General features: G+C 44.3%; 1 protein-coding gene across 1 annotated transcript; it reads left to right on the top strand.

Moving 5' to 3' along the window:
• Positions 1-11,880: 11,880 nt before the first annotated feature.
• On the top strand, positions 11,881-18,913 carry LOC145399216 (uncharacterized). Its single transcript, XM_080271906.1, is given in 4 exon segments — positions 11,881-12,571; positions 12,874-13,347; positions 13,350-14,616; positions 17,938-18,913. Coding segments are annotated over 4 exon segments (3,408 nt in total).
• The last annotated feature ends 611 nt before the right edge of the window (positions 18,914-19,524 follow it).

Here is a 19,524-nt window from a genome sequence, read left to right as displayed (position 1 = left end):
ATAATGGTCAAAAATGCATCTTTCTCTATGAGAAAATCGTGATTCTCTGAAGAAAAAAAAATGCAATAATAATTAAGTTTTGCTATTGTGTAATTTTGCAATAATGACGAGATTTATGTCAAGCAAGGTTTTTCACTTGTATATCTACACTACAAACATGTACACTGTTTGTTGGCACATAAGAGAGATCAAAATTTACTGTTCATGTACAAGAAAATTGTAATATTCTGAGAAAAAAATGCGAAAATAGTTTTTGCTATTCTCTAATTTTGCTATAATGACGAGATTATTTACTTCAAGCAAGGTTTTTCACTTGTATATGTACACTAGACACAAAGTTTATTGGCACATAAACGAAATAAAAACTTACTGTATTTATACAAAAACAACAGATGTGTGGAAGGAAATTTGTTTTTTTCAGCTGTGGATTGAAGTCCCCTGACGCGTCATGAAGAATAATTAGTAGGGCGACCACAGTCACCTACCACGGCCAATGGATTAAACATTGCTAACACGTGAATGCTTCTGAACCGTAACTTTAAATATACAGATCACTGCTGAGTCAAGCTGTCAATTCAGACTGATATTACCACCGTCTTCCTTATTTCAATAGCTGCTACCTACTGTCTCTACAGCAACAGATACTGCAAAGGATACCACACCAGGTAAATCATCCAATATCAGTTCCTATGTGAGAAAAAACAAATCTTCCACTGGACACTACATAGATAATAACCATAAGTTGTTGGCCGAGGTACCTCTTGCTGGATGTGCTAACACAACATAAGATGTGCCCTCAGTCCTGTTTTATACTTATCATCCATTACTCAGGCAGCACCCTGATGACGACAGTGTTTACGACTGCTTTACTGCTCTGACTCCAGCTGTGAACCTGGAACAACAGTCACCTTTAGACCAGCATCTCCATCAACTTAATAACACTGTCCAGTGAACCCTAATTTTGCATGGTGCTCATTTATGCTACGTGGGGAAAGAAAAAAAAAGTTCAGATTCATCTTTATGGTTATTCAATTGGCTGAGCAATAAAAGACATATGAAAATGTATATAAAAAAAGCTAAAGAAAAAAATGCTGTGTCTGTCTTATTATGGGCTGGTTTGCAAATCTCTGTATACAACATGAACTCTTATAGGCAAAAAATACATTTAACATTTAATATCACTTTACTGTGCCATTCATGATCAGTACATCTTTAACTGTTAAAATGTGACATTCCTTTCATAAGTAATGATAAAGTAACTGCTATATTACTTTTGGAATGTATTCTGAATTTCCTGCCACGTCATTACTATGCATCAGAGACATGGATAACACCAATGGTGGCACAGTTTGACAGTAAGCCATAGTATACTGGAAGCATTCCTGTACTGGAAATACACTTTTTACAGAGCCAAGAGTGGGATCTTTGGGAAAATTTCTGATTCACTTTTCCCCAATACCAAAATAAAATAAAAGGGGGAGTCTTAAGCTTCTTTTTGTGCAGATTCCATTTGCACAATGCACAGTATAACTTGGGAATACTGTACATTGGTCATGCAAAACAATGATTTAAAGTAAAACACTTTATAAAGGCAGAGCCAGAAACATCAACATGAAGATCTGAGTCTTGGCACAATCATTACCTTTTAGTTGGGGTCTGCAGAGTCCACATCAGCTCCTCTGATGAACTGATTACAAACTGCCTTGTGCGTGTCCAGCTGTTCTCTCACCACACACCTGAATCACAGATCACTTCATTACATACAGAACAGTAGACTATCTAGTGGACAAGTAATTAATGTTACATCAACACAATTATGTAATACTTTTAGAAGTCACTGGCCTGGCATCAAGAGATTAATGTGTACTTCCTAAGGAAATACAGAAACCAGTAAAGCTTAAATGTAAAGTATGCCTAAAACAAAGATACATACAGCAACTTTACATAATTAAAACAATGACTGAAGGTAGTAGGTGGTGGGAACCATCATCCACTCACTTGATGTATGGTAGTACTGAACATTTCCCTTCCTTCTCATTTTATTTCTGTGTCTGCCTTTCTCTCATCTTACCTCTCCCTTACCTTTCTGTTACTTTTAATTACTCTTCTTTCCATATCAGGTGGATCCACTGTATGCTCATTGACAAGCCTAATAGTTTCCTATAACCCAGTAACCCATAACAACTCTGGTTGATAACAATATAGGCTAACCAAATGACAGGATGAAATGAAGCCTGCTATGGTGGCCCTATTAGCTGGGTGAAAAGATGCAAATGTGGCATTCTTCCAGGAACCAAACCACACTATTCCATGCACCTTGCTTGGGTCAGGCACTGTCAGCCACAAAGGAACATCAGGTCATTACATGGGACAACCCTGTAATGTTGCTTGCCTGTAGCTGATGGGTCTGCTTGGCCAGACAGTCTGGGGCTGATCAGAAACAAAATACAACAACTGACTATCACACATCTGGCAAGTCCTATGTGGTGAATATGGGTGCCAAGTTAGTCTACTCCCCCTAGTGCCACCTCTGCACCACTAAACAAGAGGTAGCTACTGATTGTTCTCATATTAGTTTCCTAATGTAGACTGGATGCTTCCAATGCCAGCCTAGAGCTGTTACACTGACTTAGTCTACGTCCTGTCACCGCCAAAACCCTCTAGAATCATAGGACTGACATTCTATGTTCTGTCACCACCAAATCCCTTTAGAATTATAGGACGTTAAAAATGGTAACTGCACTGGATTCAGTCATACGAGGTTATAACCATATCACGACACCTAAACAGATTGTAGTAGCATGATGCACCTCTAGATGGCAGTACTAACATGCATTATGAGTAAGTGTGCCACACGGTGAGGAGCTAGGCAGACGTGGGGATTTGTGACATTCATTTGTTTGCTCTTGTGCATGTGTCGTCAGGTGATTTTTAGGATAGATATGAAAAAGGAAGTGTGAATTCCCGATGTCACTAACCAATGAAAAAATGCCACTCTTCACCAGATTATATAATTTTCGACATCAAAGTCGGTCAACTAAACCCCGTTCATTTTATGTGCCCTCTTTGTCACTGAAAAGAAGGCAGAAATTATAACAACATTATTTTTATTCACTGCTACAAGGAAGAGAGGCTGTAATACCTGTATAGTCAAATAGAATAAAAAATTGGTTGGCTAGTCTACCATCTCTGTATTGGGACGGTTATTATCCTTTCCTTCCTTAAATATCCATAAGCTTTATTTTACATTCATTTCATGTATTTGTTCATCAAAACAAAAATAGTGTTACACGAAATATGTAACGATTCTTCGTTAAAAAACAGTAGCACAACACGGCTGAAGATCATATGTTACGATCATAAACAATAGCAAAGTCACGTGTATCTACTGCCCAGCTGGACCTGCTGTATAAAGATCATGGAAAACCATTGCATAGAAAAATGGACAGTGCCTAGACTGAAGTTTTTCCTGAAGTCAATAGGAATACCCTGTTCAGGGTACACAAAACCCCAGTTGGTTAGACTTTTTGTACAGTACTTTGGAGCCCTCGGCATCGTCAGATATCAGCCGGCAGTCTCGTCTCTGCACAATTTCGGCTTTAAACATTGTACAATTTTCATATGAAAAACTTTGCAGATTTTCTTCAGCATTTTGGGGATGAAGCATTGTTCTTTTAGAAAACTAAATTATATGGTTTTCAAACCAAAGATGCAGCTAGAGACTTGTAAAATAAGTAATGAATGCTGCCACTCCCAGTGTGCTTTCATGGCTTCTATAGTAACGTTTTGCTGCATTTATCACACTAAAGCATCTAGGAAATTATCTAGGAAATTAGTATACCTACTAAAGAATAATATCATGAAGAGCTTACCTACGGTATATCAATAACTATCACGGGTGAGATTTTTAAAGATATGTGATTTCTGTGGCGTCTGCATGAGTAGCCTGACCTCCATATTGACCTAGCTGGTGATCAATGGTAACTCTTGAGTTAGCGATGGTGTTAATTTGCATCAAATTTTCTGCAAATCTTAAGAAAAATGCAAATGAGACCCTGACAATGATTCAGCAAGTGTTTGGTGAGCAATCTTTCGGTTGGACACAGGTGATTCAGTGGCAGGTAGGTTCAAAGCCGGTCAAACATCAGTTGACAATGACAACCACACAGGGAGGTCCTCAACCAGCACAACTCCTCAGAATGTCGCAAAATTTTAGCAGCTCCTTCATAAAGATCGACATCGGAACATTCACGATATTGGTGAGGAGGTAGGAATTGGTTTTGTGCCATGTCAGAGGATTCTCACTGAAGAATTGGCAAGAGCCAAATCACAGCCAAATTTGTCCCCAGGCTCCTGACAACTGACCACATGCTGCAATGCGTTGATGTGTGCAATGAGATTCTTGGACTCACCTCAGAAGATGAACCCTTCTTGTCCAGGCCCTCTGTGACATTTTCTGTTCCCAAAAATGAAAATTAGGCTGAGAGAGCATTGTTTTGATACCACTGAGGACATCCAGAAGGAATAGCAGGCGGTGCTTGACAATCGTCGAAAAGGACTTCCAGGGAGCGTTCCAGCAATGGAGGAAGTAGTGGGATCAGTGTATCAATGCGCAAGGGAACTACTTTGAGGGTGATGGTGGCCAGTACGAGCTATGGTGAGTTATCAAATTTATATAGCATTAGTCCAGAAAATATTGGATAACACCTTGTATATAACCCCTCCAGTTCAGTATATTTTTCCAGAAGCCGAATAAACTCGTCCTTACACAGTAATCCCTCCAATATCCGACGTAATAGAGCTATAGGCAGATCTGGATAGTGGTCCTGTCCGGATATTGGGCCCCAGCTTCTGGACTTGTGCTTATGGACCCTAACTAATAAAAAGACCTATACAACTCCCTCTGGACAAGCATAGCACCTATTAAAGACCCAAATCACACCAATAAGGGACATAAAAGACTGAAATAAATGCAAAAGAAGCATAAAACAAGGTTATTGAGGTAGGTTTATACAATATTCAACATTCTGGGTACGTTACAAGTCCCTGGCTCCAGGACTGGTAGTTATGGACCCTAACCTAGCCTATGGTAACTCAGAAAAACACCTCCCTACTGCACATGCATAGCACCTAAGACACAGCATATTCACACCAATAAGGGACATAAAAGAGTGAAATGAGGTGTTTGAGGTAAGTATTGTATGAAAAATACAGTAGAGTACAGTATGAAACATTCTGCCTACTTACAGCAAGTCCATGGCCATCTCGATGAATAACCGCCTCCTCTCAGACTCTGACAGTAAGAAGGATTTCCTGAAGCACTTGCAGTACACTGTTCATGAAGTCTTGCACTGAACTGTCATTCGCACTCAGAAGTCCATTCTCTTCACAGTGTGCACTCTTGTCTAACTTATGCTCCATTGTAAATTAATAAGTGTTGCACTTTGCACTTTAAGTCTTTCCACTCTTATAACCATTTTCTAAAGCAAAAACAGACAAGTTTATTTACGTTAAATTCAGTCCAAAAATTGTTTGTCTTTTCACTTACAACTGTAAATCCTTAACACAATGCACTGTTTTTTTCACTGCACAACACTGTAAATTCCTGTGTGGTCTAGTGGAGAAGTTCTTGGCGTCTATTCACTGTCAGAGTCCGAGAGTATCGCTGGCAGGTGACCTAGGGGTGCGTCGCTGGGTCGTGGTGATGGCGTACCCACTGCAGACAACTCTGAAGACAGACGCCAACTCACGTCGAGTGGTGACTCCACCGTGGCTTATATGCTGGGCTGTGGCTCGGAGCATGAGGGCCTGTCTTGGGGAGGCAATGGAGTGGAGCCAGGGCTGGGCACAGCGGGGGTCACGGGCCTGAAAAAACTGTCAATCGTTGATTGACGCAAGGAATGACGATTCTGATTATTAATGATGCACTGCCTGAAAGCATGCACTTCCTCCACAAGTTCCAAGGGCCACATCTCCCTGTCGCAGTCCAGGTGTTCCAGGTAGTCCAGAACGAACTCTAGGTGTTCCCGGAGTGTGCTCAGCTTGAGGATGGCTGGAGTTGTGTCATGCTGAGAGGAGTCTGCATCATCGTCGTCGTCCTCGTCGGAATCTTCAAGCTGGGTACTGACACCTGCAACTGAAGATGCGATCTCGATATCAGACAGGGTCTGATACCCGGGATCGCCCTTGTCGTCATCCAACCACTCACGTACGTCGTCCACATCAACATCGTCGCCATGCGTACGTAGACGTGCATGGAAGTCATCCACGTCAAAACCTAGGAAATCGTACTCCACATCCGTTCCAAGAAGCAGGTGAGACCAACCATTTTCTAAAGTCTTGACAGGGATTTCCTTCCATGCACTGGCCCAGTTGTAGATTGCAGACTTGATGTTGTAACTGCAAAGGTTTTTCAAAGTCCGCTGGCCTTGCGTGTCCCGTCCCTCCCTGCGCTCGTCCTCGTCCTCGAGAACAACCATTACCTCGTCCGGGAACTTCCTTCGGTACAGCCTCTTCGTTGCCACGATCGCTCCTTGGTCCATTGTTGGATGAGAGCAGTCGTATTAGGTGGCAGAAACATGCACCTAATGCGGCCATTCTCAGCCACCAAGTCCTTGTCGCACGGGTGGGCAGGTGCATTGTCGAGGAGAAGGAGCGCCTTTACCTGGTCGCATGGGATTCCCAGTTTCTCCATCTGGTAATGTATGACCTCCTTGACGAAATGGCGGTGGAACCAGTCTTTGAAGATCTGGGCTGTGAACCATGCCTTCAAAGAATGGTACCAGATGACAGGAAGGACATCCATCACCCCACAAAGACACTGAGGCTGCTTTGTGCAGCCAACAATAACGGGCTTAAGCCGGTGCATACCGTTAGCATTGGCACAACACAAAGCAGATATCCGCTGCTTGGAGAGCTTGCGACCAGGTACACGCTTCTCTGTCTCCTCGGCTAGAGTGTTCGTTGGCAAAGAGCGATAGAATAAACCAGTTTCGTCAGCGTTGTAGACTTGACCGAGAGTGAGGCCCTCCCTGTCGATCAAGCCCTTCACCTTGTGCCAAAACTTGTCAACTCCATCCTCGTTAGCGTCTAAAGCTTCACCATGAGCCTTACGGTTGGTAAGGCCATGCCGTACCTTAAATGCGAAGAGCCAACCCTCGGATGCCTTGAAGTCTAGGGCGTCGTGAAGCCTGGCGAACTTCTCAGTAGCAGCCTTCAGTTCCGTACCACGTACCATCACACCAGCAGCACATTGCTGTCGATACCAAATCAACGTGGAACGGTCAACTTCAGCAAACTTGGGAGTAAACATCACCTTCCTCACCACGTTGAGTTTGCTTCTCGACGAGAAGTCAGCCGTGTACTGCATGAGTTTGTCTCAGGATCTCTTAATATCCAAGTAGATTGGGCCAGGTTAAACTCGTGGAGGATGCGTGAAGAAGACCACCCCGCATCTACTTTCTCCAATATCTCCTGCTTCCTCTCCAGAGTTAACACCATTCTCTTCCTCTTCTCAGGCGGCGAGGCCATCATCACACACACGAAGGAGAGGTACGAGAGCAGCAGGAGTGCCTGCAGCAGGTAAGGCGCCACCACAAAAGCGAGCACGTGGGCAGCCATGACGACAAGCGTTCACTCGCGATGAGAGACAGGCGGAAAGTGGGGAGGATGCAGGGGCGCTCTAGCGGACGTTGGAGGAATGACGCGCCAAAACAAAGCTGTTCCGTGCCCCGCCCGCCAAGTTCAAATTATGGGCGGGATTTTTTTGTTTTTTTCGATTTTTTTGCAGTTTTCAGACCATTTTGGGAATATTGGATCCCAGGACGATTATGTCCGGTTAGTGGGGATGTTCGGATATTGGGCGTTCGGATATTAGAAGGATTACTGTATATCCAAAATAACTGAAGATAGGACAATATGAGCCTTGTTCAGTACTTATTATTACAAGCCAAACCTTACAGTACCTATTCAAACACACGTCTTACCTCACTTTAATTGTCTAACCCAACAATATAAACAAGCCCAACCAAAAAAACCTACTGGTAACCTAACTTATGCAAGCCAACCCTAACCTAACCTAACACAGTCCAAACTAACTTTATTTAACCATAAACTAGCCCAATCTAACCTATGGTAACTTATCCAAACTGAAATATCATAAATTAGGTTTGGAAGTGGTGGCAACCATCATCTATTTACTTGATGTAGTGCTGCCTACTTCTTCCTTAGCCTACATCATTCTTTTTCTGTGCCTGCCCTCCTCTTTTCCTATTACTCCTATCTTTCCTGTTAATTCTTATTGCTATTCTTTCCTTTACAGGTGTCTTTACATTGAGTGACATGCCAAATGGTTTCCTGTAAGCCAAGAAACCATTTACAATGCTGGGTGGTAACCATATAACCAAATCATATGTGCTCCCCACGTGTCAGCAAGTGGGTTGGTGGAGGGTGCCCCTCCCCGTAAAACAACTAACTCAATGACAAATGGCCACCCCTTACGGGATTGTGGCATCTGGCAATAGAGAGATAGATAGATAATAATTTGGCATTAAAGCATTTATTTAAGGTGGAAATACAAGAACTACAAGTCTTTCACCTCTGTCTTACATTCAATGGAATCAGCTGTTTTTTGTTTATGATTTACACTGGGCCTGGCATGATGCAGTACCTTGATCCATGATGTGTGTGGAATCTAACCCACAGAATGCTTACCTTACCGTGTATTTATCATAATACAAGCTCATCTAAGTCTCTATTTTTGGTAATAATTAGTAATGCCATTGAGTGATTTGCTTCTGTTGGTGGCCTTCATGCCAGCCACCTCAACCTGTAGCCCTGTCCCACTCCAGGACTTTGTGTGTGTGTGTGTTTTGCTTTTTTTTTTTTTTTTTTTTTTTGGGGGGGGGGATTGTCCTTTATACATGGCAGGAAATACAGTGGGTTGGGTTGTTATGAAAATTTAGAGTAGCTCTGGATAAATCAGCAAAGATAAGCATAATTTAGTGCCAAAAACAGCATGCCAAGATGGTGTCCATCTGTCTTCAGCACACCACAAGATGGTGTAGTAGCAGTAGTAGTTGTTCCCTAGGCAGTCTGGCCAAACAGCCATGAGTCCCTAAGGAAGGCCATGGCCGAGACCGGGCTTTCCCACAGAGTTCTCAAGGAGCGATGTTGTGTTCTTGGCGTAGGTCAGTGTGTGCAATGCAGTCTTCCATAATGTGCCTAATAGTATGGGGTGCTGTGTTGCATCCTGGACAGACATCAGCGACGGGGTCATCCAGCCTCTTCTGATAACTTAGAGGGCTGGATGATGCCCACATCTCAGCCTGGCCAGGTGGACTCTGTCTTCACGAGGGAGATAGGATTCACAATGGTGGATATCGAGAGGCTGTGCATGCAGCTGTGTATTGTCTTTGAGTGACTGAATGAAGCGGTGAGTGATTTGAGTATGGATATGCTTCTGCAAGCTGGTCTGAGGCAGGTACGGGGAAGAGATGACAGTACAGTAATACCTCGATATACGATACCCTCAGATGCGATACCCAGGCTTAATGATGGGGGTAGAAATTGCACTAGAAACTGCACCATACCCCGCCTAACAATGGCTAAACCTCGGTTAAATGATGGGTTTTGATTTTTCTTACCGATTTTGATATTTTAGACTAAAATTGTGTGTTTAGGTTGATTTATAAACTGTTTTTAGACTCTGATTAATGTGTTTTAGCCATAGGTGGGGTGAACATTGTCATTTTGGGGTACAGTTTACTAAGCCTGATTTTCTCCAGACTTATATCTGATGATATTCAGATCTTATTTGTTGGTTTTATTGAGTTCTTTAAAGGTGTTAAGCTTAGGTTAGCTTTCTTGACAGCTGTTAGGCCATTTAGATTAGCTTTAAACCTTCTTTTGGGGCTCATCTGGGTGGGTTTTGGACTTGGTTTGGGGGGAAACCCAGGGCTGGTAAACAGTCCACAATAAAATATATGTTAAAAGTACCCTGATATACAATACCCCACCTAATGATGGAGTTTAACTAACCAATTAGACTCTTAAACCAGGGAATGCCTGTATTTGTGTACCAGTATGATATCGTGTGTTGGGTGTTTTGATATTCCTTGGTATGTGTGAATGTGCTGCCATGTAGTGTAGTGGATGATGTGGGTTTGTGGTGGCTGCGGCGAGAATTTGGGTGTCTCTCATGTCTAGATGACCCTTGACTTTGAGGACTTCGGTTTTTGGTGTAGGTGGTCTGTGGCTGTGCAGCCTGTGATTATTTTCAGGGCTTGTTCTGTATGGTCTGTAGAGTTTTGTAGTGTGTTTTAGTGAGGTTGGAAGCCCAAGCAAGGGTTGCATAATTCATCACTGAATGTATGTATTGTTGGTATACTGTGGTGGTGGTTTCTTTGTTGTGTCCAAACGCTGTGTGGGCAAGTGACTGAGTCTTGTGTTAATTTATCTTTAATGTTTGTGATGTGTTGTTTAAATGACATTGATGTATTGTATGTTACACCAAGGATTGTGTGTGTGTGTGTGTGTGTGTGTGTGTGTGTGTGTGTGTGGTAGGGGAGTGTTGTTTATGATGAGGTGTGGAATGTGACTGTGTTCTGCTGTCCAGTTTGTGAAAAGGGTCATTAGATTTGGCTGGGACTATTTTAAGTCTGTTTGTGAACCATTCGTGTAGTGTGTTGAGGTAAGGTTGGAGGATGTGTGCAGCTGTGTTTGCGTTTTGGTGTGTACACGTAGGTGTTATGTCATACACATAGGAAGCTAGGTGTATCTGTGGTGTGTGGGATGTGGGTATGTCATGCATGTATAGGTTAACGAGAGTAGGGGACAAAACAGATCCTTGAGGGACGCCATTTGTGAAGTTTCTATGTTCGAAGACTGACCGGCAAATGTTACATGTGTACATCTGCCTGCTGAATAGATTGCCAGCCATCTTCTTGTGTTATCTGCACGATAACAAAAGTCAGTTTTGAATAATGGTACACATACCGTAAACTGGGGTGAATTCGGACGATTTTTTCATTTTTTTGTTCCATGTAATCTAGTTTTTAATTCAGTCCAAGATCTTAAGTACTGTATGTTGAGCTGGTCCACCAGGATATCGAATCATTGCAGTAAAAATTTAAAATGTTTCATATATAATTATAGCAAATATAGTAATTGGTGTCCGAATTTGTACTCATGCTTTGGTTAATTCGGACACACTGTATAAATTCGTACATAAATAAAAAATGAATGCATATGACTACCCTGGGTTCCCAGTTTAGTCTCAGACGTATGTGGGGCCATTTCGGATGCTCTGGGGCTTTTAAAAAATATTCTTCCAGTACAAAAATCATGCCACTCCCTGACAAAATAAGCTAATGACTATAATAAGATATGAACACAACAGCAATTTTATTTTTTTCCTTGGTTTAAATAAAACATATTAGAACACATGTAGATAAGATAAATCTAACAACAAACCTTAGTATTGTACATGGAACAATCATTTCTTGACTAATAATTTCATTTTTGGAAGACTGATGTGTTATGTCTTGTCATGCTGTGTCTGTCATGCTATGTCTGTCATGCTATGTCTATGTCATGCTATGTCTATGTCATGCTATGTCTGTCATGCTATGTCTGTTAAGTTGGTGGTAATAATGCCATTTGCCCTTTTTCCCATTTTATGTATATTTAGAAAAGAATTCATCCTGTGTCGAACACTGTGTTCGAATCTGTCAGTTATCAAACCGACCTGATGAAAGGGTTGGCTGTTTATTGACGAGTTAGTGAGAATAAAACCAGCAGTCGAAGAGGTTGTCTTCCTCCTTCCCTTGCCTGTGCCCAGACTTTATTACAAGCTATCTAGGCATTCTCTCGCAACTTATGATGGACGGAAGTGATAGTGGCAAACCGGCATCATCAACCTCAGCCCGAGGAGACAGCCTTACGACGGAACTTCGTCTGATCCCGGAATTTGACGGTACTTCGCACTCGGTGGTAGAGTGGATCGAAAAGCTGGAGCTGGTTTGTCGGCTACGAGGGATCTCTGATCTACACACCATTGTGCCACTGCGACTCACAGGCGGGGCTTTCTCTGTTTATCAGCAGCTCAGCAGCGTAGACAAGGGGAACTTCGACACCATAAAGGATGCACTCACCTCGGCATTTGCTGCAGACAAGTTTGTTGCCTATGAGCAGTTTGTGGACCGTAGGCTGCGTGATGGCGAGTCTGTTGACGTGTACTTGGCTGACCTGCGCCACCTGGCTACACGATTTGGAGGAATGACCGACGCCGGTGTATGTTGTGCTTTTTTAGCTGGTCTTCCAGAAGCTGTTCGCCACATTCTGAGAGCTGGTTCACGCATGGAAACTATGGATATTAACCAACTTCTGAACCGTGCTCGAGCTGTTCTAGCGGATAATTACCTCGATGATGGGGCATCAGCACAACCAGCCGGCTCCAGACAGCACACAGTGGCTCCTGCATTAGTTGGTGTTGGTGGTGTGCGCTGCCATTCCTGTAACCTGCCGAACCACTACGCTCGTGACTGCCAGGCTGGATGCAGTGTGCGCAGAGGTAGAGGTGGGCGAGGTAATGTGTGCTGCTTCAGATGCAGGGGACGAGGCCACATCGCTACCTCATGCCCTTCGGGAAATGGATCAGGAGAGGTGGGACCAGCGCCAGCCTCCTCTCCAGACCATCAGTGAGAGGCGCTTTACCAGTGACTCGCTTGGTTGTTGATGGAAAGAACTGTGATGCCCTGGTAGACACCTGCTGTACTCAGAGTATTGCACACGTTTCCATGTGCTCTCGCTGGACCAAAGGAAATATCAGTGTGAGGACAGTAAGCGGTGAGCTTTATATGTGTATGGGAACAGGTGTGGTAACAGTCCAGCTACTGTCAGGAGTGTCCGTGTCTGTGAATGTGATTGTAGTGCCTTCCAAGCCGCTTAATTTTGACTTTATTCTGGGCATGAACGGTGTTGAAGCCCTTCAGGGAGTGACAGTGCATTCACCGGACAAAGTGCGATTTGGTATTGAGGAAGTGCAGGCTTCAGCCGTGACAGTACCTACCATACAACGAAATATTGTCGAGAGGGATTTTGAAGTAACATATGACAGTGCAGCTAAAAAGTGGACAGTGTTGTGGAACTGGCGTGATAACTCAGAGCCTCCACGACTACTGAATACTGTCTCTGAATACAGGGTGCCGAATGAAGCTCGAAAAGAATATGAAAATGAACTGTGTGAATGGATTAAGGACGGATGGCTGGTTCCATACAACGAGAGTATACATGGCCCTGTGAAAGGAACTATCCCTCTGATGGCTGTCGTGCAGCAAAACAAGAAAAAGTACGCCCTGTCCTTGATTTTCGTGAGTTGAATGCCCATCTTAATTTGCACACAGCTGAAGCGGACGTCTGCACTGAGAAGATACGGGAGTGGCGCAGGCGTGGACAGAGGGTCGCTCTCATTGACTTGCGCAAGGCTTACCTACAGATACACGTTCACAGATCGCTATGGTCGTCCCAGACAGTGGTGTTCCGTGGGAGACGTTACTGTTTGACTAGACTGGGCTTTGGACTGAACATCGCACCACTAGTATTGAAGGAGGTCCTGAGTCGTGTGTTGAGCATGGACGAGAAGATAAACCGCGCCACTTCACCATACCTGGACGATATTCTGGTGGACGAAAGTGTGGCAAGTGCAGCAGAAGTGGAATGTCACCTTAGTCGTCACGGCCTGCTCTGCAAACCTCCCGAGATTGTGTCTGAAGGAACTCGTGTGCTGGGCATTAGAGTCTGGGGGGAGCACGATCGTCTCGTCTGGAAGCGTGATAACGGCGTTGGCAAGCTACCTGAAAAGCTGACTAGGCGGACAGTGTTTTCACTCTGCGGGCAGCTAACGAGTCACCTTCCTGTTTGTGGCTGGTTGCGAGTGGCGGCGTCGTACATTAAAAGACGGGCCAATGAGGTCACGACTACGTGGAACGACGAGATTAATGACCTCAGTTTGCACTCGATGCTTGCGGACACGTTGGAGCGGGTGAAGAACTCAGACCCGGCCCGAGGACGATGGGATGTGGCAGGAGACGAAGCTATACTATGGGTAGATGCAAGTTCCCTCGCATTGGGAGCTGTGTTGGAGGTGAAAGGTGAAGTTATTGAAGACTCGTGTTGGTTACGACGGGATGAGTGCTCTCACATTAATCTTGCGGAGCTGGACGCTGTTATTAAGGGGATAAATCTTGCAATCTCCTGGAAGATGAAACAGCTGACTCTTATGACTGACTCAAGAACTGTGTTCCACTGGATCGCGGATGCTCTCTCAGGAAAATCTCGTTTGAAGACTAGAGCTTCCAGTGAAATGTTGATCCGTAGGTGCCTAGAGACTTTTAAATCTATCATCATCGAGTATAATCTGTGTCTAGAAGTAAAGTTTGTGTCTTCTACTGAAAACAAAGCAGATGCGCTAACACGAGTACCGAAGAGGTGGATGACACTAACAAACGGGCAGACAAGCTGTGCAGCTGTTGCCAGTGTTTCAGACAGGGACATCGTTAACATTCATGAAACCAGCGGGCATCCCGGCATCAAGCGTACACTGTACTTCTGCAGAAGTAGACTGTAGCACCAGTCGAGCAGGGCAGTACTCCCGAGGTGGATGGAAAGCTGATGACAGGGAGTGCTGGAGCTCCCGTTTCATCAGCCCTCAGGACTAGTTCCTGACCATCCCCCTTTGCTGAACTTTTTCAGTGTCTCAGTTACACAGAGAGTAGGCCAGCATGCTCTCCAGTACAAATATCTCTATCTATCTTCACCAAACTACATGCACAGTACACACTACACTTCCTATTCAAAATTTACCAAAATGGCGTCAATTCACCTAGCCTCGGAGTCCCCAGGGGGGGGGACCATAAATGCCCCCGCCATCTGCCCCTCTCCCGGTGACGACTCGAGGTGCCTGGAACCACTGTCTGACTCTCTTCTTCTTCATTTCTGCAACATTCGCGGCCTTTCATCTAACTTTCGCTCTGTTGAGCACCACCTCTCCTCCTCTAAACCTCACCTTCTTTTTCTAACGGAGACTCAGCTGTCTGAGGCAACTGACAGCAAACCCTTTTCTGTATCCTCCTACTTTCTCTATACTCATTTCAAAGCCAAAGGTGGCTGTTGTGTATACATACGCAACGACTTATCTTGCTCTCGTGTTCCTGAACTTGATTCTTCTGAATTCTCCACTCTCTGGCTTCGGCTTTCCTGTCATTCTCTGACTAAATATATCTGTGCTGTTTACTTATCCCCTAATTCTACTGACTATCAAAAATTCTTCGACTATCTTACTTCTACGATGGAACACATTCTGTCCATTTCTCCTTTCTCTGAAATCTCCATTCTTGGAGATTTCAATGTTCACCACCACCTTTGGCTCTCCTCTCCTTTCACGGATCCACCTGGTGAACAAGCCTACATCTTTTCTATCCTTAATGACCTAGAGCAGCTTGTACAGCACCCTACCCGTATCCCTGACTGCCTTGGAGAGAGCTCCAACATACTTGACCTCTTCCTCACAACTAATCCTTCTGCTTACTCTGTTAATCTTTTCTCTCCGTTGGGCTCCTCCGATCACAACCTTATTACCTTAACCTGTCCTATCGCTCCGGTACGGCCTGCGGACCCTCCAGGGAAACGTCGTCTCTGGCATTTTGGAGCTGCGGACTGGGAGGCCCTCAGGCAGTACTTCTTTGATTTTCCCTGGAATGATTATTGCTTCCATGGCCGTGAGCCATCTGAGTGTGCCTTGCGCATCACGGAGGTTATTCTCTCGGGCATGGAAGCATACATTCCTTTCTCATATCCTTTGACTAACGCAAGAAAGCCTTGGTTTAATCACGCTTGTTCTAATGCTGTCCGCAACAAGGAGAAGGCCTACAAAAGGTACCGGAGCCAACCCACCCCTGAGTCACATAATCTTTACGTTTCTGCCCGGAATCGTGCTAAGTCTGTTCTTCGCTCTACTAAAAATAATTTCATCCATACTAAATGCTCTCAACTCTCCAACTCGAATTCTTCCCGCTCCTTCTGGCACCTTGCCAAAAATCTTTCTAACAACTTTACCTCATCATCCTTCCCTCCTCTTTTCTACTCTGATGGTTCTGTAGCTATTTCTTCTACTGATAAAGCAGATCTCTTCGCACAGACTTTCTCCTCCAATTCCACCTTAGACGATTCCGGTGCTGTTCCTCCATCACTTCCCCCCTCTGACTTCCTCATGGCTGACATTAAAATTTCTTCAGTTGATGTATTTTCTGCCATTACTGGCCTCAGTACTAACAAGGCATATGGGCCTGATGGGGTCCCTCCTGTTGTTCTCAAAAACTGTGCTTCTGTGCTTACACCCTGCCTAGGCAAACTATTTCGCCTTTGTCTGTCAACTTGTACCTTTCCTTCTTGCTGGAAGTTTGCTCTCATTCAGCCAGTCCCAAAGAAGGGTGACCACTCCCAACCCTCCAACTATCGTCCAATTGCTTTAACGTCCTGTATTTCAAAAGTTTTCGAGTCAATTCTTAATAAAAAAATTTTAAGGCATCTTTCCTATCACAACCTTCTTTCCGATCGTCAGTATGGGTTCCGTCAGGGACGCTCCACTGGCGATCTTCTCACCTACCTTTCAGACTCCTGGTCATCCTCCTTTCGGGACTTTGGCGAAAGCTTTGCCATTGCACTTGACATCTCAAAGGCTTTCGATCGAGTCTGGCATAAATCTTTAATTTCCAAACTGCCCTCCTACGGTTTCTATCCTTCTATCTGTACCTTCATCGCTAGCTTCCTTTCTGGTCGTTCTATAGCTGCTGTCGTAGACGGCCATCGTTCTTCTCCTAGATCTATCAACAGTGGTGTTCCTAAGGGCTCTGTCCTATCACCAACTCTCTTCCTTTTATTCATCAATGATCTTCTAAGCTGTACATCTAACCCTATCCACTCATACGCTGATGACTCCACCCTTCACCTTTCCATTCGGTTCCCGCAACGCCCATCTCAACAGTTACTTCAAGAAACAAGGGATGAGGCTATGGCACACCTAATGTCTGACTTGGCTCATATCTCTGACTGGGGTAAAAATAATATGGTTGTCTTTAATGCTTCTAAGACTCAGTTCTTACACCTATCAACCCGACAAAATCTTCCACAGGTATACCCACTAATGTTTAATAATATTCAGCTTAATCCTGCATCATCCTTGAACATGCTTGGGGTTTCATTTACTCGGGACTTATCTTGGAAAGATCATATTACATCTCTTGTAAAATCTGCTTCCAAGAGATTGGGTGTGCTAAGCCGACTCCGCTCTTTCTTTACCCCTGCACAATTGTTGACTCTATACAGGGGTTTTATCCGCCCCTGTGTGGAGTACAACTCTCATGTGTGGGGAGGCTCCCTCATACAGCTCTTCTCAATAGGGTGGAGTCAAAGGCTTTTCGTCTCATTAACTCTCCTCCTCTTACTGACTCCCTTCAACCTCTGTCTCTTCGCCGCACTGTTGCATCTTTATCTCTTTTCTATCGCTACTTTAATGGTCACTGCTCCTCTGAACTGTCTGCTTGCATTCCTCCACCTCTACGACGGGCGCGTAGCACCCGTCTGGCAGCAAACTCTCATCCCTTTTCTGTCCAACTCTCTAATGCAAGAGTTAACCGTTACTCCCAGTCTTTCATTCATGCAACAGGTCAGCTCTGGAACTGTCTCCCTCTGTCTGTATTTCCTCCTGCCTATGATCTCCAGTCTTTCAAACGCAGTGTGTCCAGGCATCTCAAAATGATCGGATCTTGAATTTGGCTCTCTATTGTATTTTGTTTTTCTCTTGGAGGGAACTGTTACTGCGGGCTCATGGCCTTTGGTTCCTTCTTCCTCGCATAAAAAAAAAAAAAAAAAAAAAAAAAAAAAAAATCCTACGGTTCAGAGGCAGCAGGTTCGCAGTGTTCTTCAGAGTTGTCAAGAATGTCAATCCTTTGATCCGGCACCAGAGAAGTGGAAGAAAGGGGAGTTGGGGGTTTCAGAGATCTGGAGCAGAGTTAGCATGGACGTCTGTCATGTCAGAAACCAGCACTATCTGACGCTCATCGACTGCGGGCCAACACGTTATGCCATCTGGAAAAGACTCAGGCGGCAAGATGTCATCAGTGTTGTTGAACAGCTAGAGTCTGTGTTTTATGAACGTGGAGCACCTAAGGAGCTATTAACTGACAATGCTGCCAGCTTCCATAGCTCAACGATCAAAGAGTTCGCCAGGCGTTGGGGTATGGTCATCAGGTATCGGTGTGCCAACGCTCCATCTGGTAATGGAATATCAGAGAGAAATCATCGAACCGTGAAAACTATACTGGCACGGAAAGGCTGTTCCGTAGCTGAAGCAGTGTACCGCTACAACGTTATGCCACGAGGTGATGATGCCTCATCTGCCCCTGCCAACCAGATATTTAGATACGAGGTCAGACTGCTGGGTATCGACGGAGTAACTCTGCAAGATCAGCCGGTGGAAGAACAACATTGCTTCAGCGTCGGTGATCGTGTATGGATCCCTCATCCCAGCAGACGCTGCGATTCTCGAAGCACAGAGGGCACAGTAACGCGAGTTATATCTGCCCAGAACGTCGAGGTGGATGGTATGCCTCGTCATGTGCATGACCTAAGGCTGGCAACATCGCTGTCTACTGCCCCAGAGGATTCACTAGCTGAAGAAAGCCCTGAATCAGAAACAGATGATGATTTGCTAATCGATGTGAGAGGTCCTTCGAATGAGTCTAAGTCAAGTGATACGTCAAGTGAAGACGAAGTAGATAGTCCAGGGAGACCACTGCCCCGTCGAGGTTCTAGGGAGCGCCGTCCAGTACGGCCGTTCCAATATAGTGATCTTTAGAAGATCAGGGGGGAGTGTTATGTCTTGTCATGCTGTGTCTGTCATGCTATGTCTGTCATGCTATGTCTGTCATGCTATGTCTATGTCATGCTATGTCTATGTCATGCTATGTCTATGTCATGCTATGTCTGTCATGCTATGTCTGTTAAGTTGGTGGTAATAATGCCATTTGCCCTTTTTCCCATTTTATGTATATTTAGAAAAGAATTCATCCTGTGTCGAACACTGTGTTCGAATCTGTCAGTTATCAAACCGACCTGATGAAAGGGTTGGCTGTTTATTGACGAGTTAGTGAGAATAAAACCAGCAGTCGAAGAGGTTGTCTTCCTTCTTCCCTTGCCTGTGCCCAGACTTTATTACATGATGGATTATAAGTTACAGGTGATATTTAACATGATTATTTGGCTTTACCAGTTTTTTGCTTGCCTTTTTCACTACGATAAGGACCTTGATCTCCACCAGTTCATTTCTTAAATGTTCGAGTCATTGGGTGACCTTGTTTAAACAGGTAGTACCATAAAAGCTTAAGAGTATACCTGTAAATGATACATATGAACCCAATTACACACAGTATCCACATCTGGCAAATTATAAGCAATTGTACATTGTAA

Source organism: Coenobita brevimanus, chromosome 48, assembly GCF_032717465.1.
Source record: "Coenobita brevimanus isolate Jiangsu-jjx chromosome 48, ASM3271746v2, whole genome shotgun sequence".
Classification (NCBI taxonomy): domain Eukaryota; kingdom Metazoa; phylum Arthropoda; class Malacostraca; order Decapoda; family Coenobitidae; genus Coenobita; species Coenobita brevimanus.
This window is presented reverse-complemented; position numbering and strand designations above follow the sequence as displayed.